Consider the following 25,876-nt stretch of genomic DNA (forward strand, 5'->3'; position numbering starts at 1 on the left):
ACCATTTTCAAATTTTTATTTTAGTTTTTTTCTTCTAAAAAAAAGAAAAACGAAAGATCATTAATAGCGGTACCTGCGAAAAGAGTTGACGAAAGTGATTTTCCTTTTCATGCCTAGTGCCAACATGTATATAAATCATGAATTATTACTCCTCATCGTGAACAAAGTTGCGTCTTTGTTCTTCTTGTTTCCACGCGCTTTCGATTCTTTCACTTTTTATTGTTTTTCTTTCATCTTGGTCCCAACTTTTCCTTCATTCCCCCAATCAGTCGCTTCAACCGAAACCCACTTCACAGATGACTTAAAGAGTGATGCTTTCAAGCATGAGAAAACATTAATTGGTTTGGTCTGCGCTGAAGGGAAGGTGGGTGGGAGAAAGTTGGTTCCTTTTTAGGTTCAGGACATGTGGGTTTTGCTCCACTTTCATTGAAGGCATGAGTAATCATTTGGGGTTTAAGTATTGCTGTATCGGCTGCTAGTACTACTACTTATGTTTCGGAGACTCAGATGGTTTGTGGGTCTGAATCATAAGAATTGGTCAACCAAAAGGTTGGTCAATGTTGAACACCAACATCCTGGCTCTGCAAGGCCAAACCAGTTGCCTGTGCTCGATGCCGTGCACGAGGTTGCAATTTACATTCATAGGTTTCATAATCTTGACCTTTTTGAACAAGGGTAAGCACTAAGCTCCACTTTCTGTAGCATTCTTTTTCCTTGTGATACTCTTGTCGACTTTTCAGTTTTTTTTTATTCGTCTTTTATTCTTATTGTAGATGGTACAAAATCAAGATTACCATGAAACGGGAGGATGGTGAAGACTCCTATCCCGGGATTCCGGCGCGGGTTGTTCAGTATGAAGGTGATTTTTATTCCTAATCTCTTCAAGTGTTAGTGGTTAAGTGCATCTATTTTCTGTAGTTTAGTTTGTAGTAAGTTTTGCTGTATTAGACTAATTTACTTTGTTGAAGACATGAATTTCGGGTGCATTGAGATACTGTGGCGGTGTCATCAAGGTTGTGTCTTAGATCCGGGCAAAAACATGTTCTTTACATGGAAATTACGGTTGGTATTTGACATGGTAGTAAATAAGAAAGGGTAAAAGCATCTAAATGGCTACAAAATGATGATAAAACTCATTCTTCTCCAGCTCCTATTCAATCACTTAAAGAAATATATAGTTAGTACAATGACAAATCTTTAGTTCCCCGCACAATCAGGTAACAGATAAAGGTAAGTTTGCATAAAACGATATGGGTTGGCCCAAACAAGAAAACACATGGTTAAGGATCCTTAGTCGCTGATTATTGGTCTGAGGCTCTTAAGCCATTTGACACCAAATATTGTTTGCACCACTAAGAGGGTGTGGTATCCACCAGAAATGAATGTCCCTGTATTCGACAAAAACTATTGCAGTTTAAAATAAAGCCAATTCCATCCAACCATTACTTGAAGGGTAGGCATGGTGGCACAAGGCAATTAAAAGATTATGCAACCTTGGCTTGAATTAAATTGTGTGTGCTTCCGCATTGACGAGGATGGCAACACGTGACCCAGGGATAAATGCATAGAGGAGAAACATTTCTAGCATTGGCAAGTTGGAAAAGACATTCAAATTGATCAAAGGATTAGTCAACTCTTTTAGGGTTGAAGTAAAAGGAACTTTGATTTTGGGTAATGTTTGTGTACTGTTATTGTCATCGGCCAAGATCAAGAGGAGGTGGCCTTTGTAATGATGGTTGGTGTTGTACTTCTCTTGGTATTAAGACTGTTAGATATTATTAGATATAATTAGATATTATTTGATATTATGAGATATTATAGATATTGTTAGATATCTCATATTTATGTAATGGGCTTAGCCCATATGTTTCTTTTTCCTATATAAACATAACCCTATGTGTTCAATATACACAAGGGATTTACCCTATTCTTTCTTTTCCTTTAATATGGTATCAGAGCATAAAGTTAGAGTTTAGGGTTTAGGGTTCAATTTTTATTGGTGAATCCACTATTCACTGGAATTTTCCAGCCACCACCCCCACTGTCTCGCCGGACCTTCGCCGGACCTCCGCCGGACCTCCGCCGGACCTTCGCCGGACCTTCGCCGGACCTTCGCCGGAATCTCGCCGGAATCGCTGTCGGAGCCTTCATCTTTGTTGCTCCCGCCAATTAACCGGTGACTGGATTTGTCCTTATCTTTTATGGCTTCTTCTGCTTCCGCTGCCACTATGGCTTCTTCTTTAGTCATTATGCCGGATTCATCTATTTATACTAATTACGTCAATGTTCATCTTTCCATTGACAAATTGGATGGAACCAATTATGACACTTGGGCATCAGATATTAAATTATGGCTTAAGAGTTAAGGTTATGTTGATCATCTTACTCATCCTACTCTTGCTGAAAATGAGGTTGTTCGTTGGTCGAAAATTGATGCTCAATTATGCATTGTTATCAAATCGACCATTCACTCATCTTTAAAACAAATTTTTCGTACCTATGAAACATGTTCAGAAGTTTGGGAACAAGCAAAATTATTATACACCAATGATACTCAATGTCTTTATGGTGTGTGTCAAAATCTTCTCACAATTGTTGCTCCCAAACGTCTTGATGGTACAATGGCAGAATATCTAGGTAAAATTCATGCTCTTCTTCATGATTTTAATGAGTTATTACCTCCTGCTTCTACTCCTTCTCAAGAACTAGAACAAAGATCCAAGTTCTTCATGTTATTGGGTTTACATGGTCTTCCTGATGATTATTCTCACGTTCGTGATCAAATTTTGGGATCTCCTATTGTGCCCAATTTTACTTCCACTTGTTCTACCCTTTTGCGCGTGCCAGGTAAACACACCGCTGATATAACGTCTCATGTTGATGACTCTTCTGCTTTAGTATCTCAGCATAATGATCGTACTCGCCCTCACAAGCCGGGCAAAGGGCGTCACAAGTGTGACCATTGTGGCAAACTTGGCCACAAAATTGACAGATGTTATGCCTTACATGGTCGTCCTCCTAGATCTGTTGCGGTTGCTCAAATTGCCCCTGTGCAACCTTCTACCATGGACCATACTTCAATTGATACCCCAAGCCAGCCTGCTATTTTCAATGAATTTCTTAAATGGTATGAGGATCGTCAGAACCCTAGTTCCACGGCTTCTGTTGCACATTCAGGTACATCTTTTGTTGGCCTCACTCACTCCACTTCCCATGGCCCTTGGGTTCTAGATTCAGGTGCCACTGATCACATTACTGGTAATAAATCTTTTTTCTCTTCCTTATCTACTACGGGTTATTTACCTTCAGTTACCATGGCCAATGGATATAGGGTACCATCACATGGTGTTGGTACTATTAATCTTTTTTCATCTTTATCTATTGATAATGTTCTTTATGTCCCTGGGTCTCCATTTAACTTATTATCCATTAGTCGTCTCACTCGTTCCCTTGACTGTGTTATTTCTTTTACCAAAGATTCTGTTACTTTACAGGACCGGAGTTCGGGACGGATGATTGGCACCGGATGTGAGTCTCATGGACTTTATCAACTACAGATCTCTGCACATGTTGGCGCAATTATGGATTCTCCATCTCTCATTCATGCTCGGTTGGGTCATCCTAGTCTTGCCAAGATGCAACAGCTTGTTCCAAGTTTGTCTAATGTGTCTACTTTATCGTGTGAGTCGTGTCAGTTAGGGAAACACATTCGTAGTTCTTTTCCTCGTAGTGTCTCACAACGTGCTTCATCTCCTTTTGCCTTAGTTCACTCTGACATTTGGGGACCAAGTCGTATTAAGTCTAATTTAGGATTTCAGTATTTTGTTACTTTTATTGATGATTATTCAAGATGTACTTGGGTATTTTTAATGAAAAACCGTTCTGAGTTGTTTTCTATATTTCAAATATTTTACAATGAAATTAAAAATCAATTTGGAATTTCCATCCGAATTTTGCGCAGTGATAATGGACGTGAGTATCTTTCTCATTCTTTTAAAAATTTTATGGCTTCTCATGGTATTCTTCATCAAACTTCATGTGCTTATACACCTCAACAAAATGGGGTAGCTGAGCGCAAGAATAGACATCTTGTTGAAACAACTCGTACTATTTTAATCCATGGTGATGTTCCTCAGCGTTTTTGGGGTGATGCTGTTCTTAGTGCATGTTATCTCATTAATCGCATGCCATCTTCAGTTTTAGATAACAAAATTCCTCATTCTATTTTATTTCCACATGACCCTCTCCACTCTTTACCTCCCAAAGTTTTTGGGTCCACATGTTTTGTTCATAATTTTAGTCCTGGTCTTGATAAATTATCTCCTAAGTCACACAAATGTGTCTTTTTAGGGTTCACTAGATCACAAAAAGGATATAAATGTTTCTCACCATCTTTAAACCGTTATTTTATTTCAGCAGATGTCACCTTCAGTGAATCTTCCCTTTACTTTAAGTCTTGTCCTTCTCCTTCCATTTCTTCATCTAATCAAGTTAATATTCCTCTTGTTGTGCCTAGTGCATCTAACAATTCACCACCGCCGCCAACTCTTCAGGTGTATAGTCGTCGTCAACCGTCTCATCGTCCATCAGCAGACTCTATTTTGGTGCCAACACCTCATCCCCCTCCGGCTCCTATAGTTGAACCTCCGACTGTTGAACCTGATCTTCCTATTGCTATCCGTAAAGGTATACGTTCTACTCGTAATCCCTCTCCACATTATACTGCTTTGAGTTACCATAGACTATCTCAACCCTTTTATACCTGCCTTTCGTCTATTTCTTCTGTATCAATTCCAAAATCTGTAGGTGATGCCTTAGCCCATCCTGGTTGGCGTCAGGCCATGCTTGATGAAATGAATGCGCTTCAGAATAATGGAACTTGGGAACTTGTTCCTTTACCATCTAGGAAATCTGTTGTTGGTTGCAGGTGGATTTTTGCTATCAAAGTTGGTCCTGATGGTACTATTGATCGTCTCAAAGCTCGTCTTGTGGCTAAGGGTTATACCCAAATTTTTGGTTTAGACTATGGTGATACTTTTTCTCCAGTAGCAAAGATGGCCTCTGTTCGCTTATTCATAGCTATGGCTGCTCTTCAACAATGGCCTCTTTATCAACTGGATGTTAAAAATGCTTTTCTTAATGGGGATTTGCAGGAAGAAATTTATATGGAGCAACCTCCCGGTTTTGTTGCTCAGGGGGAGTCTTCTGGATTGGTATGTCGTCTTCGCAAATCCTTATATGGCCTCAAGCAGTCTCCTAGGGCTTGGTTTGGAAAATTTAGCAATGTTGTTCAACAATTTGGTATGACTCGCAGTGAAGGCGATCATTCAGTTTTTTATCGTCACTCGAGTGCTGGGTGTATCTATCTTGTAGTATATGTTGATGACATTGTTCTTACAGGCAGTGATCACCATGGCATCTCACAAGTAAAACAACACCTTTGTCAACACTTTCAGACCAAAGATCTTGGCAAACTCAGATATTTCTTGGGGATTGAGGTAGCACAATCCAATACTGGTATTGTTATCTCTCAAAGAAAATACGCATTAGATATTTTGGAGGAAACTGGGTTGATGAATTCGAAATCTGTTGATACTCCCATGGATCCCAACGTCAAGCTTCTACCCAATCAGGGGGAACCTCTTTCAGATCCTGAGAAGTACAGGAGATTAGTTGGAAGATTGAACTATCTCACTGTTACTCGTCCTGATATTTCCTTTGCAGTCAGTGTGGTGAGTCAATTTCTTAATTCTCCATGTGAAGATCATTGGAATGCAGTCATTCGTATAGTGAAGTACATTAAAGGCTCTCCTGGAAAAGGTTTGTTATATGGTCATAATAACCATACTAAAGTCGTTTGTTATTCAGATGCTGATTGGGCAGGATCTCCATCTGATAGAAGGTCAACTTCTGGTTATTGTGTCTCCATTGGTGATAACTTGATCTCTTGGAAGAGCAAGAAACAAAGTGTTGTGGCAAGATCTAGTGCAGAAGCAGAATATAGAGCTATGGCCTCGGCTACTTGTGAGCTTATTTGGCTTAAACAGTTACTTAAAGAATTGCAATTTGGAGAGGTTACTCAAATGACACTGATATGTGATAATCAGGCTGCTCTTCATATTAGCTCAAATCCAGTTTTTCATGAAAGGACAAAACATATTGAGATTGATTGTCATTTCATTCGAGAAAAGATTATATCAGGAGATATCAAGACTGAGTTTGTTAATTCAAATAATCAATTAGCAGATATTTTTACTAAACCCTTACGAGGACCTAGGATTGATTACATTTGTAACAAGCTGGGTACATATGATCTATATGCACCAGCTTGAGGGGGAGTGTTAGATATTATTAGATATAATTAGATATTATTTGATATTATGAGATATTATAGATATTGTTAGATATCTCATATTTATGTAATGGGCTTAGCCCATATGTTTCTTTTTCCTATATAAACATAACCCTATGTGTTCAATATACACAAGGGATTTACCCTATTCTTTCTTTTCCTTTAATAAAGACAAAAATCATGTTTACAATGAGAAGTCAACTCCTTTGGAGATGTATCTTTGAAACAAGGTTCTAATAGGAGATGTAAAGGATGTTTCCATTGGAGTGGTAGGAAGGGGCATGAGAGCTTCGACGAAAATCATTCATTTGGTCCTCTTACAGCTTGGCAAGAGCCACAACTTTAGTCATCGATATGGTGAATTTCTGGTGAGAGACCAAAAATAAAAGCAACTCAAAAGGAACATTGGAGCTAACTTGACACCACAATTGGGTAAACTCTAAAACTTGATGAGGTATTCATTGACAGTGCCGCATTGGGTAAGCTTGAACCAAGCTCCCTTTCATAGTAAGACAGAGTGAAACAAGACTCAAGAGCTTGCAACATGCCTTGCTACAAAGTGAGGAAACCATTGTGAAACATTCATTGATACCAACTCAGGGAAGGGCCATCCATGTGAATGTAAGTGACCCTATTTGTTCTTCATCGGGAATGCCCTTATAATTTAAAAATTGTTGGATTTTGAAGATCTAACTCATAGGGTCAAGGCCGTTGAATTGAGGAAGGTCCATTTTGATAGGGGGGGGGGGGGTTGATGATGGTGAGGGGAAGCATGAGGAGAAGTAGTAAGTGAAGGCAATTGCTCAAGGATAGAATCAATGTTGTGTGATAGGTCTTGTTGGTTGTTAGTGAGGGTGGTTTGGTGTTGGGTAAGGGGGTCTATGGTGTCCTCAAGGTTGTTGGTGGCCAATTCGTAGGTACTGTGATCGGCCATGCAAGTTGGACTACTTGATATGGCATTGTAAAAAGAAAAGGTAAAGGTAGCTAAATGACTTCAAACTAAGAAAATTCATTATTCTCTAGCTTCTCTTCAATCATTTAGGGAATATATAGTCAGTACATTGACAACTCATTGGTTCCCTGCACAATCAAGTAACAAAAAGAATGGAAAGAATTGATTCGGTTAGGCATTTATTCTTATTTTCCTACATGGCAGTGAACATAAACTAATTTTATTATTCACCAAGCAAAATCTTGATAGTAATTGGACATCTTTGTAACCTATTGATCCCTAATGATTGGGTTCGATTGCTAACAGTATTTCAAGGCAACTTATCGTCTTGTCGTGTATCCAATTGTAAGGAGCTTGTGAAAAAGTTTTTCGTACTAAATGAGGCATAAGGTGCTGTAATAAGTTTTCTTATTAAATGTATGTATTATTGATATTTGCTTGCAGAGGTTGCTAAAGTGGTTTATTCAGCCAATTTTAATATTTAAACAACCAAGAGATCAATATGCACACTAATTTTTTGTAGACTTGTGGCATGTGATATTTTAAAGCCTGGATTGTCATCCATATTTATTCCCTAGATGGTACCCAAGTAGCCCATCTAGATAGTCTAATCCCGGTAGATTTTTTGAGTTTTGATGATAACAAACACTAAACGTAATTTTATTGATATCAAATCAAGGTCACGAGTTCGATTCTCAGCAGAACAATTGTTGAAGGGGAGATTGTTGCAAGTGATACCAATTGTCCCGTGACGAAGGCCAGGTGGGCCAAGTCACAATCAAATCGTGATGTTTGGGCTGCCACACTCTTGAGTAGAAAGTGTTGCACCCTAATTGTCAGCTATAACTTTTGGTCTAGTGATAAGCACTCAATCCAACAATTCAAAATTACATGGATTATAAATAAGCCACACATCTCCATTTCAGTGCTTCACACTCTCCATCCCCAAATGCTTAGGGACAAAAATTTGGCCCGAGTGTAAACTGTTGGAGATCCCACATCGACTAGAGATTAGAGCCTTTCATTGTATATAAGTGGGTGCAAACCTCAACCTTATGAGCCGGTTTTATGGGGTTGAGTTAGGCTTAAAGTCTACTTCGTAATATGGTATCAGAGCCATTTCGAGCCTATCCTAGCGAGTATTTGTTGGGCCTATCGTGCCACCCGCTATCCGGCCGCTATCGGATCACCCATAATATATAGTCTCACGCACGAGTTGGCAGTCTCGGCGTGAGGGGGTGTGTTGGAGATCCCACATCGACTAGAGATGAGCCGGTTTTATGGGGTTGAGTTAGGCTTAAAGTTGCTTCTCTGCCGCACAGAATTGTGCAGTGAAGGGTTTGTGAGTATGAAGTTTGTATGTATTAAAGGAAAAGAAAGAATAGGGTAAATCCCTTGTGTATATTGAACACATAGGGTTATGTTTATATAGGAAAAAGAAACATATGGGCTAAGCCCATTACATAAATATGAGATATCTAACAATATCTATAATATCTCATAATATCAAATAATATCTAATTATATCTAATAATATCTAACACTCCCCCTCAAGCTGGTGCATATAGATCATATGTACCCAGCTTGTTACAAATGTAATCAATCCTAGGTCCTCGTAAGGGTTTAGTAAAAATATCTGCTAATTGATTATTTGAATTAACAAACTCAGTCTTGATATCTCCTGATATAATCTTTTCTCGAATGAAATGACAATCAATCTCAGTATGTTTTGTCCTTTCATGAAAAACTGAATTTGAGCTAATATGAAGAGCAGCCTGATTATCACATATCAGTGTCATTTGAGTAACCTCTCCAAATTGCAATTCTTTAAGTAACTGTTTAAGCCAAATAAGCTCACAAGTAGCCGAGGCCATAGCTCTATATTCTGCTTCTGCACTAGATCTTGCCACAACACTTTGTTTCTTGCTCTTCCAAGAGATCAAGTTATCACCAATGGAGACACAATAACCAGAAGTTGACCTTCTATCAGATGGAGATCCTGCCCAATCAGCATCTGAATAACAAACGACTTTAGTATGGTTATTATGACCATATAACAAACCTTTTCCAGGAGAGCCTTTAATGTACTTCACTATACGAATGACTGCATTCCAATGATCTTCACATGGAGAATTAAGAAATTGACTCACCACACTGACTGCAAAGGAAATATCAGGACGAGTAACAGTGAGATAGTTCAATCTTCCAACTAATCTCCTGTACTTCTCAGGATCTGAAAGAGGCTCCCCCTGATTGGGTAGAAGCTTGACGTTGGGATCCATGGGAGTATCAACAGATTTCGAATTCATCAACCCAATTTCCTCCAAAATATCTAATGCGTATTTTCTTTGAGAGATAACAATACCAGTATTGGATTGTGCTACCTCAATCCCCAAGAAATATCTGAGTTTGCCAAGATCTTTGGTCTGAAAGTGTTGACAAAGGTGTTGTTTTACTTGTGAGATGCCATGGTGATCACTGCCTGTAAGAACAATGTCATCAACATATACTACAAGATAAATACACCTAGCACTCGAGTGACGATAAAAAACTGAATGATCGCCTTCACTACGAGTCATACCAAATTGTTGAACAACATTGCTAAATTTTCCAAACCAAGCCCTAGGAGACTGCTTGAGGCCATATAAGGATTTGCGAAGACGACATACCAATCCAGAAGACTCCCCTGAGCAACAAAACCGGGAGGTTGCTCCATATAAATTTCTTCCTGCAAATCCCCATTAAGAAAAGCATTTTTAACATCCAGTTGATAAAGAGGCCATTGTTGAAGAGCAGCCATAGCTATGAATAAGCGAACAAAGGCCATCTTTGCTACTGGAGAAAAAGTATCGCCATAGTCTAAACAAAAAATTTGGGTATAACCCTTAGCCACAAGACGAGCTTTGAGACGATCAATAGTACCATCAGGACCAACTTTGATAGCAAAAATCCACCTGCAACCAACAACAGATTTCCTAGATGGTAAAGGAACAAGTTCCCAAGTTCCATTATTCTGAAGCGCATTCATTTCATCAAGCATGGCCTGACGCCAACCAGGATGGGCTAAGGCATCACCTACAGATTTTGGAATGGATACAGAAGAAATAGACGAAAGACAGGTATAAAAGGGTTGAGATAGTCTATGGTAACTCAAAGCAGTATAATGTGGAGAGGGATTACGAGTAGAACGTATACCTTTACGGATAGCAATAGGAAGATCAGGTTCAACAGTCGGAGGTTCAACTATAGGAGCCGGAGGGGGATGAGGTGTTGGCACCAGAATAGAGTTTGCTGATGGACGATGAGACGGTTGACGACGACTATACACCTGAAGAGTTGGCGGCGGCGGTGAATTGTTAGGTGCACTAGGCACAACAAGAGGAATATTAACTTGATTAGATGAAGAAATTGAAGGAGAAGGACAAGACTTAAAGTAAAGGGAAGATTCACTGAAGGTGACATCTGCTGAAATAAAATAACGGTTTAAAGACGGTGAGAAACATTTATTTCCTTTTTGTGATCTAGTGAACCCTAAAAAGACACATTTGTGTGACTTAGGAGATAATTTATCAAGACCAGGACTAAAATTATGAACAAAACATGTGGACCCAAAAACTTTGGGAGGTAAAGAGTGGAGAGGGTCATGTGGAAATAAAATAGAATGAGGAATTTTGTTATCTAAAACTGGAGATGGCATGCGATTAATGAGATAACATGCACTAAGAACAGCATCACCCCAAAAACGCTGAGGAACATCACCATGGATTAAAATAGTACGAGTTGTTTCAACAAGATGTCTATTCTTGCGCTCAGCTACCCCATTTTGTTGAGGTGTATAAGCACATGAAGTTTGATGAAGAATACCATGAGAAGCCATAAAATTTTTAAAAGAATGAGAAAGATACTCACGTCCATTATCACTGCGCAAAATTCGGATGGAAATTCCAAATTGATTTTTAATTTCATTGTAAAATATTTGAAATATAGAAAACAACTTAGAACGGTTTTTCATTAAAAATACCCAAGTACATCTTGAATAATCATCAATAAAAGTAACAAAATACTGAAATCCTAAATTAGACTTAATACGACTTGGTCCCCAAATGTCAGAGTGAACTAAGGCAAAAGGAGATGAAGCACGTTGTGAGACACTACGAGGAAAAGAACTACGAATGTGTTTCCCTAACTGACACGACTCACACGATAAAGTAGACACATTAGACAAACTTGGAACAAGCTGTTGCATCTTGGCAAGACTAGGATGACCCAACCGAGCATGAATGAGAGATGGAGAATCCATAATTGCGCCAACATGTGCAGAGATCTGTAGTTGATAAAGTCCATGAGACTCACATCCGGTGCCAATCATCCGTCCCGAACTCCGGTCCTGTAAAGTAACAGAATCTTTGGTAAAAGAAATAACACAGTCAAGGGAACGAGTGAGACGACTAATGGATAATAAGTTAAATGGAGACCCAGGGACATAAAGAACATTATCAATAGATAAAGATGAAAAAAGATTAATAGTACCAACACCATGTGATGGTACCCTATATCCATTGGCCATGGTAACTAAAGGTAAATAACCCGTAGTAGATAAGGGAAGAGAAAAAAGATTTATTACCAGTAATGTGATCAGTGGCACCTGAATCTAGAACCCAAGGGCCATGGGAAGTGGAGTGAGTGAGGCCAACAAAAGATGTACCTGAATGTGCAACAGAAGCCGTGGAACTAGGGTTCTGACGATCCTCATACCATTTAAGAAATTCATTGAAAATAGCAGGCTGGCTTGGGGTATCAATTGAAGTATGGTCCATGGTAGAAGGTTGCACAGGGGCAATTTGAGCAACCGCAACAGATCTAGGAGGACGACCATGTAAGGCATAACATCTGTCAATTTTGTGGCCAAGTTTGCCACAATGGTCACACTTGTGACGCCCTTTGCCCGGCTTGTGAGGGCGAGTACGATCATTATGCTGAGATACTAAAGCAGAAGAGTCATCAACATGAGACGTTATATCAGCGGTGTGTTTACCTGGCACGCACAAAAGGGTAGAACAAGTGGAAGTAAAATTGGGCACAATAGGAGATCCCAAAATTTGATCACGAACGTGAGAATAATCATCAGGAAGACCATGTAAACCCAATAACATGAAGAACTTGGATCTTTGTTCTAGTTCTTGAGAAGGAGTAGAGACAGGAGGTAATAACTCATTAAAATCATGAAGAAGAGCATGAAGTTTACCTAGATATTATGCCATTGTACCATCAAGACGTTTGGGAGCAACAATTGTGAGAAGATTTTGACACACACCATAAAGACGTTGAGTATCATTGGTGTATAATAATTATGCTTGTTCCCAAACTTCTGAACATGTTTCATAGGTACGAAAAATTTGTTTTAAAGATGAGTGAATGGTCGATTTGATTACAATGCATAATTGAGCATCAATTTTCGACCAACGAACAACCTCATTTTCAGCAAGAGTAGGATGAGTAAGATGATCAACATAACCTTGACTCTTAAGCCATAATTTAATATCTGATGCCCAAGTGTCATAATTGGTTCCATCCAATTTGTCAATGGAAAGATGAACATTGACGTAATTAGTATAAATAGATGAATTCGGCATAATGACTGAAGAAGAAGCCATAGTGGCAGCGGAAGCGGAAGAAGCCACAAAAGATAAGGACAAATCCAGTCACCGGTTAATTGGCGGGAGCAACAAAGATGAAGGCTCCGACAGCGATTCCGGCGAGATTCCGGCGGCGTATCCGGCGAAGGTCCGGCGAGACAGTGGGGGTGGTGGCTGGAAAATTCCAGTGAATAGTGGATTCACCAATAAAAATTGAACCCTAAACCCTAAACTCTAACGTTATGCTCTAGATACCATATTAAATGGGAAAAGAAAGAATAGGGTAAATCCCTTGTGTATATTGAACACATAGGGTTATGTTTATATAGGAAAAAGAAACATATGGGCTAAGCCCATTACATAAATATGAGATATCTAACAATATCTATAATATCTCATAATATCAAATAATATCTAATTATATCTAATAATATCTAACAATTAGGTATACAACAAAAAATAATGTATATAAATGAGAGCAACACTCACTCCATGTGCTCTTTTTGTGGAGTTGAGTTGGACTCATACCTAAATTCTAAGAGTTGTGATTTTTTATAAAATAAGGGTCACTCAGGGTCTGTTCAAATAGTGGTATCTAGTGAATTCTGTCAGATTGAGTGATACATTTCTAGTTTTAGGAATTCAGAAGACAAACTTATATCAAATCAACATTGAATTGTTGGTTGGTATCTCTAATTGAGTTCAGGTACTATGGAATCAAACTCACAATCATTGTCAGAATTCTACCATTTTTCATTTTCTAGATTGAGTGTCCAATTTTAATTTCAGTTAGCCATATTCAGAAATAAGTTATCTGCAACTAAATGGATGCATGTATGCAAAGCAATTTGAACAGACCTGTACTTGTACTTTTGTGCATAGTTTTACTCAACTTTAGGTTATTGTATTGTAATACAGTTGAAAGAAAAATATTGAATGTATTTCTGAATGTATCTTCAAATGTGATTACAATCTGAATTTATAGACTATTTACAACCTAATTAAGGAAAAAATAATAGGTAATTAAAGCTATACAAATCAAAACTCCAAAAGATACCAAATCTGTCCTAATAAATAGAAAATGGAATCTGCACTAATTATGGAATAATCTGCAACAAATACTTTCCTAATGATCTCTTTAAGATGTACTGTTTTGAACCTCAGTACACTTTCAGTATACATGAACATGTATCACAAGCTTGATATGCTGAATATTATTTTTTCCTCTTAGTTTGTTGTATTGCATTATTTTTGTGCAAGTATTCTAGCTATACTGTATAATCTTAGAATCCATCCTTTTTCTTTGAGCTGCAGCTCCTGAAGTGGGTTCTGACAATTTATGTAGAGTCTGGATAATTGATGATACAGACAACAGTTTTTCAACACCACCGTTTCATATTAAATATGCAAGACAGGATGTATATCTTTCCATCATGATCTCATTCTACCTGTCTTTTGGTGTATGTGAGGTCAGTTTTTCTCCCTATTTTAATGATTTACTGATATAACCCTTTAACTTGTCTGTGTATGAAATGGAGGTTAATTTTTTGTTGAAACATACTAGTATAGGAGATCTTGTCATAAGATATTGTCAAACACAGGACAATTTTAACAGCATATAATGCTCAAATATTAACATGACATGTTGGAAGTGTCCTATCCTGTGTTGTGAACATCCTAATGCTGACTATATGTTCATCTATAAAATCAAAGCAAATTGAATTTTTAATTATTGAAAGATATACAATGGCCTTGACCACATTCAGTGTAAATTATGGTAATGATGACTCTAAATCATATTATCTTATGAAGAGCATGGAAGAGCATGGAAGATTGTCTTCTAGATTGTCTCATTAGACTATCTAGTTGTGTTAAAGACTATCGTCTAATAGTAGATTGCCTCCTACTAGTGTTTTTGGCTAGATAGTTGTCCGGTGGTTGAGTGTGTCTAGTAGTGTTCTAGCAAGATCATCTACTCTTATAAACTATAAGATGACGTAAAACTTCTAGCATCTTGACGGTTTCTTGTTGCACTTGAGGTCTATATATAGAGTCTTGTTTAACACTCTATGTACGTTGTTCGATAAGTTATCTCAATATGTATGATCTTATACCATCCAATAATACAATGTTTCTTTCTATTCTCTTTCTCTTGTTTTCTCTTATTGTTGAAGAACCCAATAATTGACGCCACCAAGAGAAAGAAAGTCAAGAAGATCAAGAATTGAGACATCGTTACCTAGTTTGACATTGAGAATCTCTCTAGGGGTAATGGCTTTGGGTTATGGAGGATCAAGGTGAAAACTATCTTGACACAACAAGATTGTGCTGAAGCAAGAAAGGGTGAGGCGAACAAGTTATCTTCTTTGTCACGAAAGAAAACTAACATGATCAACAAAGCCAGACAACCATAATTTTGTGTTGTAGTGATAATGCATTAAGAGAAGTTGTGAAAGAGAGAATTGTTGCAGCAACGTCGATGAAACTTAAGTCATTGTATATGACGAAATCATTGGTGCACAAACTATATTTGAAGCTACAATTGTACTTGTTCAAGATGGCATAATCAAGAACAATGGTGGAGCAACTAACAAATTTTATCAAGATTCTTGTTGGAGATCCCACATCGACTAGAGATTAGAGTCTTTCATTGTATATAAGTGGGTGCAAACCTCAACCCTATGAGCCGGTTTTATGGGGTTGAGTTAGGCTTAAAATCCACTTCTTAATATGGTATCAGAGCCATTTTGAGCTTATCCTAGCGAGTGTTTGTGTTGGGCCTATCGTGCCACCCACTATCGGGCCGCTATCGGATCACCCATAATATATAGTCCCACGCACGAGTTGGCAGTCTCGGCGTGAGGGGGTGTGTTGGAGATCCCACATCGACTAGAGGTTAGTCTTTCATTGTATATAAGTGGGTGCAAACCTCAACCCTATGAGCCGGTTTTATGGGGTTGAGTTAGGCTTAAAATCCATGATAAGCCCAACAAATACTCGCTAGGATAGGCAAGAAAACATGCTCTGATACCATATTAAGAAGTGGATTTTAAGCCTAACTCAACCCCATAAAACCGGCTCATAGGGTTGAGGTTTGCACCCACTTATATACAATGAAAGACTCTAATCTCTAGTCGATGTGGGATCTCCAACAATTCTAGATAATCTTGAGAATATTGAAGTGAAGCTAAGATTTTTTTACTTCTAAATGTTTTGCCTACTATGTTTGAGCATGTCAAGGACGTTTTGCTATTCCGAAATTTCTACATAAACCATTACTATGGAGGAGTTTCAGACCTCAATTAGGACTAAGGAGCTTCAAGAGTCTAAGGTGATCATGGAGTGGGCTTGAATGCATCAAAGTTGAAGAACAAGAAAAAGAGCAAAGCAAATGAAGAAATCTAACCATTCATTAGATGATAGGGCAGAGAAAGGGTTTGAGTTCTACAACTGCTGCAAAAATAGGTCACTACAAGAAAGATTGCGAAGAATGATAAAAATAAAAGGAATTCTCAGTTTTAGAGACTTCGCAAATGTTGCAGTTGCATTTTATAGTTACGAATCTATGGGGTTGTTGGTAGCATCAGTTTCAGAATAGAGGAGTTGTATCATGGACTCATGTTGCACTTATCATATGTGTCTTGTGAAAAAGTTCTTTGAGACCTGAGAATTGAAGGAATGAGGTATAGTTTCTCTTGAAAACAATAAAGTTTGTAAGGTGCAAGGTCTGATGTTAGTCACATTGAAGATGTTTGACAATTAGGAGAGGTTGTTGAAGGATGTGAGGTATGTTTTAGAGCTCAAGAAAAATCCTTGTCAATTACCATGTTTGATTTTCTTGGTCTAATGACCAAGATTGAACATGATATAGTAAAAATTTCAAATGGAACATCTACAGTTATTAATGGGGTGAAAAAAAGGTCTTTAACATTAAAATGGTTTAACAAGAAATGCCTTTTTTTTTACACCATTGCATTGGTCCATGCCTCTCATTCTAAAAGTGATTGCACATATGTGTGTGGCTGGTCAAACAATACAAGATAAGACGAAGTTGTGACATTTAAGACTATCATATGTGAGTGATCAATGATAGTATAGAGAAGTTGGATTTCTATGATCAGTGTGCATATTGCGAAGGTCTCACATATTGAAGTTCGAGACTAGTGGACATGTGTTCAGTAGATTATTTGAGTACATGCAGGTCCTTTTACTTTGAATTGGATTCATCCAAAGGGGTTAGACGAGGTATCATATGACAAAAATCAACCGTCAACTTGGACCTTGGCTATCAACCTATGCATGATAACGAGAGGAGGACGATCAAACGTACACACAAGTTTGTATATGTTGATCTTATTAGTTATGCCTTTAGTGCAGTTAGACAGATAGATGGTTCAAAACAGAGAGATTTCAGGGAGGCACAAGAGGGCATAGAAGTGTAGTGGCAAACCTGTCATGGAAGAAAACTTTGAATCTTTGAAAAAAAATCACATGTGGACACTTATGTACCTAACCAAAAATCAGAAGCTGGTTGGATGCAAGTGGCTGGTACTCAAGAAGGAAGGAATATCTAGTATGGAGAGGAAACACTCAATGCAAGATTGGTGGCAAAAGGTTTTATACAAGTAGAAGGAGTTGATTATAGTGAGATTTTCTAAGTTGTGGTGAAACATTGTTCGATAAAGATCTTGATGCCAATTGTTAATCACTATAATTTGGAGTTAGAATAATTGGATGATGTCAAAACAATGTTCTTGATTGGAGACCGTCTATATGCACAACCTAAGGTTTTTGTTGAGAATAAAAGAAAAGTTTTTCTCTTGCAAAATTCATTGTATGGCTTGAAATAAAGTCCACGACAGTGGGACAAGAAGTTTGATGATTTCTTGAGAATGACGGATATTTTTGGTGCAATAATGACAACTGACTACATTTTGAAAACAGAAGAAATGTGTGTATCAAACACACATTTTAGAGTTGATTAATTTTTGGTTTGATGATTAAGAATGATGACGAAAAGAGCTCTTCCCGATTTGGAGTAAAGTTAGAGAATTGTGATGATGACTCTAAATCATATTGTCTAATAAATACATAGAAGACCATCTACTGGATTGTTTTATTAGACTATCTAGTAGTGTTAAGACTGACATCTACTATTTTTTTGGCTAGACAGTAGTCTAGTGGTTGAGCACATTTAATAGTGTTCTAGCTAGATCATCTCCTCTTGTAAACTATGAGACAATGTGAAACGTCTAGTGTCTTAACGGTTTTCTGTTACACTTAAAATCTATATATAGAGTCTTGTTTAACACTCTATGTACGTTGTTCGATAAATGACCTGAATGTGTATGATTTTATACTACATAATTAATAATATAGTTTTTCTTTCTATTCCCATTCTCTTGTTTTCTCTTATTGTTGAAGAACCCATCAATTATAATGAATATGAACTAAGATCACTGAAAATACATGTAAACACAATGCAAAGATTAGATACCTACATGTAAGCAAACAAGCTTTAGTGTAATTAGATATTCATTGTGTCAAAATCAATATTGAGAGAGGGGCCTAATCATGCACACTGATTCAAGTTGCTAATGGCTGTACCTTGGTGCATATCATCTCACTGAATATTCACAATTTACAAAGATATCTGCTAATGCCATTGACACTTTTTCTTCCTCCTGTCCTCTTCATTCAATAAGCTGATGGTAGAGGCAATGAGATTTATAAAATAATTGCAGAAGAGGAAAGTTTTCCCTTTACATCATGAGTTGTAAAGAAGGAAGTCATGTCATTCCTTGGTGAATTGGGTTGGGGAAGGAAAACCTATGTTTAGTCTCTTTATTTTTTCAACTATTGGATACAATTGTCTTCATGAGCTCATGGTTATTTGAATTCATTTCTACTTCTGTTGTGCAAAGAAATAGGATATGTTTCCGCTTTCCTTTCATTATAATAATCTATCATGAAAAAAAACTATTGTGACTTGCTGCTTTATTGATGTGCACCACAAGACTACCTTTTATTTTTCTTCTGTCTGGTAAACTTTTGGTTATTGACTAAACACAGGGACAATCCTCTTCTGTCATCTTGAAGTTTGAACTCATGCATGCTCCTATAATTGGAACTGGGTTAGTTAATAGTTCCCTTTCCTTTTTTTGCTGCACTAGTGTACTTAACTAGTGACCATACTTTGATATTGATTTTTAGTTAGATTTTATTATTACAATAATGTGAATTTGAGGTTAAGTCTGAACTTATTTCATCATTGTGCAGGCCCGAGTTACAAGGTTCTCTGGATGCATATGCTGCTTCAGTTCATGAATATAAAATTCCCCCTAAAGCTCTTCGGGGATTGCATTCCTATTGTCCTGTTCATTTTGATGCTTTCCATGCTGTCGTTGTTGATACAAGCATTCACATCAGCCTACTAAAAGCTAGTTATCACACATCTCAACAGAAGGTATCCAGGTTTGTCAGACTTCCAGTTTTTGAAGTTCAAACTAACTATTACACCATTTCAGTTGGAATATCATGAATATATCATTAGAATTAGTCCTCTGAGCAAGGAGTAGTCTTAGAACTTAGAAGTTGCTTCCCTGTTTGGTTAAGGTTAGGTGTGCTATTATTTGTGGGCTTGAGCTAGTGCTACTTTAGTCATACCTAATTAATAGTCTCAATGGGCCTCTTCCCATTCACTATCTAAACCTTATAATTTAACAGCCTTAATTTAATTATGTTTCTCTTACTTATTGTACATACTGTATTGTTTTAGCTTTTGAATATGATTAGTTGAATTATATCAGTGATTCCAGAGGTTCAGAAGGTGCTTATGTTGAAGATTATGTATGGTCAAACAAGGTATGAGGTGTTCTGTATAGATCACATCACATGATAACAGTGATTCTTGTTTTACGGTGTTTTAAGTTGCACAGTTGTGGTTCATATTATTTGATAAGCTTAATTTTGTTGAGAAATGTCTTTGCGTACTATTGTAACTTATTCTTCTGATTCTCAAAACTCAAATTAGGTTATGCTTATCAAAGCATTGATGGCTGCGTATGATATTCTGCTTGAAGATTTGAGAAGAATTAGCACAGGCATTGGCAAAGCTATTGATTTGACTGAAATTACTTTTGAATCAGATGCTACAGAATGGTTTGCTCCTACTCCACCAGCATGTGTGAAAAGTGTTGATGGTGAACCATCACTTCAACTGTCCATGGCACAAGTAACAAGTGCTGAGGTTTTTAATTCTGTCAACGGGAACATTTTATTATTTGTTTTAGCTTCTTTGTGTTTTAGACTAGTTACCGACTTACAACTTCCATCTTTCCCTAAAACAGAAGTCTGCTTATTATATCAATAATCTTACTGAGAAGTCAATTCAACCTTTTTCTTGGGATGATCATCTCTTGAGCTCTTTCCAGTCTCTAGGGAATCAGCTCTTATGTCTCTGGAACATATTTCTGAAATTCCACAGGTTTGTATTGCAGTGATCTCATGTCCAAATAATTATTTAAGTTTGGCAGCTTTGAAATTGTAGCTCTTTTTTAGTATATTAATGCTTCTATAGCTTTATATCCATTCTGATCATTATAGCGGAATGAAGAACTATTTTTCCTCGTCTTCTTTCAGTTTGAAGTTTTTTTTTCCTGCTGCTTTTTGCCAAGCTTGAGTTTATTTTACTGGCTAGTGAGATTAGCTTGTCCAGGACGAGGCTGATTTTTGTCATAAATTTGTACAGTTTTTATATGTAATGTAAATGCATAGCTAGACTGTTATGTTGTAAGAAATTAACTATTTTACCATAACATTTCTGCAGTGCATTAATTCAATAACATCTCTTGTTTTGCCTCATCATTTTAACCAGGGAAAACAAAACAAAAATACTGGAATTTCTGCAGAAAACCTGGGTGATTGATCGGAGAACCGAATGGTCTATATGGATGGTGTACTCAAAGGTTGCAGTGCCTCGTCAAAATATGAACAATGGAGTTGAGGGGACATTGATGTCCCACGGTGTACATAGAAGTTCAATACTTACAAGGAGGTTTACTGATGATGTAATAATCTATTATTTAATATTTATTAGTTCTGTTTTCATATGAATTTTCTTTACTGGGTCGTTTTCTTCGAATATGTTATGTCCCTTTTTCTTCAATTCAGCCTATTCAAGCTGCAACAATGCGTGCAGAACTTCACAGGCGGGGAATAGCACAAATGAGGGTAAGCCAATATGTTTTTTTTTCTGGAGTTCTTTGCAGTATTATAGTTTCAGCTGACTGGAATTGGTGATATATGTGATTCCCATGCAGATAAACAATCGGTCACTTCAAGACATGTTTATATTTGGAGATCCTCTGCTGGTTCCTATCATTATTATAGAACGCTTGGCAAACGCTTACCATTCTGCCAGTGTGAACTCAAACTTCAATCCTTTGGAGGACAAAGGGAGGCATATTGTAGAAAATGGATCCAGAGCCACAAAGAAGTTGTGTGGTAGTAGTTCACAGCAAAATGAGCTTGTTTTGAGAATAGTTGTTTTTGTTCATGGGTTTCAGGCATGTTTCACATTCTCTAGTTGCTTTTATCTCCTTGTTATGGGTTTTGTCTCTCTCTGTTACTTTTGGCCTTCAGTCTTTTGAAGTTATAATCCACAGTACTTCTCTTTGAAAACTGAAACGGCAATTTATGTTCTGGGATAATAAATGGGAGAATTCAAAACTATGTTGTTGTTATCTGATATAATAAAATATCATATGCAGTTCTTGCTTTCAAACTTTTTGCACGAAATAGCATCAAATTGTGTCCAATTTGTTGTTGACGTTGTTATGGTGGGACAGAGTAGCTTTTATGTGCATATTTTGTTTTCCTCTTTTAGTGATATATAATACATCCTCCATTTCTATTCCATCTTTGCATTTTTCTTCTGCCCCCCTATTTTCTTTTGTTGTTGCTGTCTGCATCAAATATTTACCGTCTTGCTTGTGTTTCCATTTCCCAAAAATACATATATTACTTGTTTGTAGGATAATTAGAATTATCTATAGCTTAGTTGAGGATTCTATTATTATTGGAATGTGATCCTGGTAGTGGGGGTATCCTCTTGGGGACCTATGAAGGAAGGAAAACTATGTTCTAATATAAGCTACCTCTAAACTACCAGAAAATATCCTTTCAATACCAAGTATTAGTATACTATTATATTTATAAAATAATGAATTTATTTAGAAAAGTAACTTTAAAATAATCACTCTTTCATTCTTACCATATATTTTCTCTTATATAATGGTTCTAATGACTACTTTACTTTCGTTGTTAGATTAAGAACTAAGCTGCTTGCTTAAATAGGCATTAGTTTTTCCTGCGATTGCTCTATCTTGGAGGTTTCTATTTGTTTTCTTTAGTCATTCCGCACCTAACTCTGCTCAATACAAAATTTTCTTAAAAGAAATTGGTTTTGTTGTTTTGTTTAGTTTCAGCTATTTTTTCTATCAACCTTCAATGGTTAACGTGGATTTTCTTGCAGAGAAAGTTAGATATGCAGTATTGCAATGTCCTTTCTTTTATTTTCCAGTGTGGCTTGATTTTTGTATTATGTTTCTTATTGCGTTTGTACAACAGTAACAAGAAAAAGCACAAGAACAAGAATAAAAGAAAACAATTGTGTTATAACATAAGGTTACACAGAGTGAATAAGTTGTAACACAACATACCCAAAGAATAGTGTTTCTATATATAAAACTAAGGGATAACAGAAAACCATTAAGATAGTTAAAACAAAATATTGTCTACAATACAAGGGGTAAACAATAGACGGTCTGACTAAATCTTAATACTACTACACATTCTTTGGTAGATGGTCTCCTATGCTGATTCATGCGAATGCATCACAACTATTATGTAATTGTCTTGTTTATCATTTTTTCCCATTAATAGATGATTTGACTAAGTGTGCTCTTCATGACTTAACTTAACAGGGAAATCATTTAGATTTACGGCTTGTTCGGAACCAATGGCTTTTAATAGACCCCAAGATACAATTTCTAATGTCAGAGGCAAATGAAGATAAAACATCCGGAGACTTCAGAGAAATGGGATCACGGCTTGCCCAGGAAGTGATCTCCTTCCTGAAAAAGAAGATGGATAAAGCTTCAAGAAGTGGAAACTTGAAGGATATCAAACTTAGCTTTGTTGGTCATTCTATTGGTAATCTCATTATCAGGACAGCCTTAACAGGTACATCTATGCATAATTTTTTTAACAGTAGTGTTCAGAAATTAAACTAGGGAAAGTAATCTCTTTTTTTAAATAATTCCAGAGAGCATCATGGAGCCATATCTAAGATACTTGCAAACATATGTCTCCATATCTGGTCCGCATTTGGGTTATATGTATAGTTCGAACTCTTTATTCAATTCAGGGCTGTGGATATTGAAGAAGCTCAAGGGCACACAATGTATTCACCAACTTACATTTACAGATGACCCTGATCTTGAAAATACTTTCATCTATAATCTTTCCAAGGTATGGAATGCATAATATTTTGCTCTTGATTACAAGTTACCTGATGCCTAATTTCTTATCCTTTTCCATAATTGTGAAATTCATGCGGTTTTAGGGTTTTGAAAAGGGACTTTAGTTATTGGAGAAGTGGGGCTACAGGGATGTTTTGTTTATATTCATTTGCTATATTTTAATGAAGTGAAAATAGGGACACAAGTGCTATTAGTCTTACTGCTTTTTATTGTCCACAGGAGAAGACATTGGCTAACTTCCGGAATGTTCTTCTTTTGTCTTCACCTCAGGTTACCTTTATATGCTTATGATGGGAATCATCATTATTTTTAAAAATTTCCTGCATTTAAATGCTAGATCATTTCTGGAAAGGTGAAGATGTAGCAAGAGAAAAGCAAAATAGGTAGATATCTGCAGGGTGGAAAGCTGACATTGATTAGGATTCATGCTAATAATGATATCATGACTGTTTAGTCACACTCTTCTGCAAGTGTCTTCCATCTTAAATTATTTTTTGTTTGTTCATGATAAGGGGGCCTGTGCAAATGATAGGATCTTGTTATATAGTTCATTTCATCTTTATAAGCTTTAACCTGACTACAGTTTTCCTTTATAATGATTCCTTTTTGTTGCATGCCAGGATGGTTATGTTCCGTACCATTCTGCCAGAATAGAACCATGTCCATCATCTTCTTTGGATTTCTCTAGAAGAGGAAAAGTCTTCATGGAGATGCTGAATAATTGTTTGGACCAAATCCGAGCCCACTCTGACCATAGGGTGGTCATGCGCTGTGACATCAACTTCAATACCTCTTCCTATGGCAGGAACTTAAACACACTTATTGGACGGACGGCTCATATTGAGTTTTTGGAATCTGACATTTTTGCAAAGTTCATAATGTGGTCTTACCCAGAGCTGTTTTGTTAGTAAAGAAGTAATCTACTTGGAATTTAGACAACCTTGTTGATTTAGATAGAGAGTGAAGTTGAGACAATACTTCAAGAACATTGGAACTTAATGCATAGGATTGTAATCAAAACACAGCTCAGAGATGCCAATTTAAACTCCATCAGAGTTAGTAGGCTTTCAACACCATCTTCCGGTGTGAAGAATTGATAAATTTGACCCCTCCAAAAAATTCAGGTCAGGAAAATAGAGGAATTTGCAGAACATCAAACATGCATGTGACCTTGGCCATTGTAACATACTTTTTTTTATGTAGTTATATAGTACTTTTTTTTCTCGGTTGTGGATGGTGCTACAGCCTTTTTTGGCCAATAGGCAGGGTGTAGGCGTGTCTGTACAAAAGACAAAATTGTGAGTTTACCTTGTCTCTTTATGTTTATAGGAGTCTTTAGTTCTATAAGCTTAGGAACCTATAGAAAATGTTGTACGCTGACAGATATTGAAAGAATTTCCTAGATAACTTCCATCCTTTTGCTTCAGATTACGCTTTCTGGTGTCATGGTGCCTCTTTAAACCTGTTACTAGTTCATTTTGTTCATATTTCTGTACTTGTGTGTGAAGATTAAATATACCTCACTGTAGATTCAACGTAACACTAGTTTAGTGTACAGTGCTTCATTGGATAACACTGAACAATTCATCCAAACTAAATCCTTCAAATAGATATCTGTATGTGAGCAGTTTGACTATAGATGCCTTTTATTTAATGGTGCTCTGTGCATCATACGGTAGAGTGGAAATCGAACATGTGCAAAAACTGAACTCCGACTACATAGTAATAGCACCAAGCGAGATATCAAATGTACTACTTTTCTACCAGCGCTTTTCTTTCAGCGTTTTTCTTTGTACGATTGGCTTAATAAAGGATACTCTAAGAAGCTCTTAGCTGCAAGTGCTTATAGTAGAGATAAACAACAGCAATTTACTTTTCTTAAGTCTAGAAATATTACACGAAATCTGTAAGATTCTAGGACCTATGGACAAATATACTATGATTACGAGTAAAAAAGCTTTAAAAGGGAAAAACAATAACAAATAAATAAATTAATATCTCAATTAACTAAAATTAGTTTAAACATAAGTTATAAACAAAATTTTAAAAAAAAAGTGACATAAGAAATAAAAATTAATTTTAGTTTATGAAAATGATTTTTTTTTCATTTATAGATAAACACTAAAATAAGCCCAGAAGTCACAAATGAATTAACCCAATATTGTCAAATAGATGTATATAAGAAAGACGAAACAAAGTTCATTCTATCAGCTGACTCAAATTCCACTCAGCCCCCATTAATTTATCTTCATTCTGCGTTTCTTTTCAATGTACTCTTTCAGAAAAAAAAATTGAATTGTAAGGGAAAAAATGTAAATGTATAATTTCTGCCCATCCCCTCTCCCCAAGTTTTGGGTACAAATTAAAAACAAAATTTGAACTTATAATCTTC

At 36.8% G+C, this 25,876-nt stretch overlaps 1 protein-coding gene across 7 annotated transcripts; it reads left to right on the forward strand.

Annotated features, from left to right (window-relative positions):
* LOC137811798 (uncharacterized) lies at positions 1–24,910 on the forward strand. 7 transcript variants are annotated; one of them, XM_068613626.1, is made up of 15 exons: positions 1–675; positions 774–859; positions 14,255–14,409; positions 19,013–19,074; positions 19,220–19,414; positions 19,750–19,804; positions 19,974–20,189; positions 20,290–20,426; positions 20,817–21,009; positions 21,113–21,172; positions 21,262–21,507; positions 22,927–23,185; positions 23,268–23,473; positions 23,704–23,754; positions 24,105–24,910. In XM_068613626.1, exons 1-15 carry the CDS (start codon positions 491–493, stop codon positions 24,390–24,392), a joined length of 2,394 nt encoding a protein of 797 aa, XP_068469727.1. In that variant the 5' UTR covers positions 1–490; the 3' UTR covers positions 24,393–24,910. The 7 variants fall into 7 exon arrangements, with proteins under 7 accessions (XP_068469727.1, XP_068469729.1, XP_090154846.1 ...); XM_068613628.1 differs by having other exon boundaries at positions 66–675; positions 14,286–14,409; XM_090298721.1 differs by having other exon boundaries at positions 91–675; positions 14,286–14,409; positions 19,220–19,406.
* The last annotated feature ends 966 nt before the right edge of the window (positions 24,911–25,876 follow it).

Source organism: Phaseolus vulgaris, chromosome 2 (genome assembly GCF_051622355.1).
Source record: "Phaseolus vulgaris cultivar YP4 chromosome 2, ASM5162235v1, whole genome shotgun sequence".
In the NCBI taxonomy this organism is placed as follows: Eukaryota; Viridiplantae; Streptophyta; class Magnoliopsida; order Fabales; family Fabaceae; genus Phaseolus; species Phaseolus vulgaris.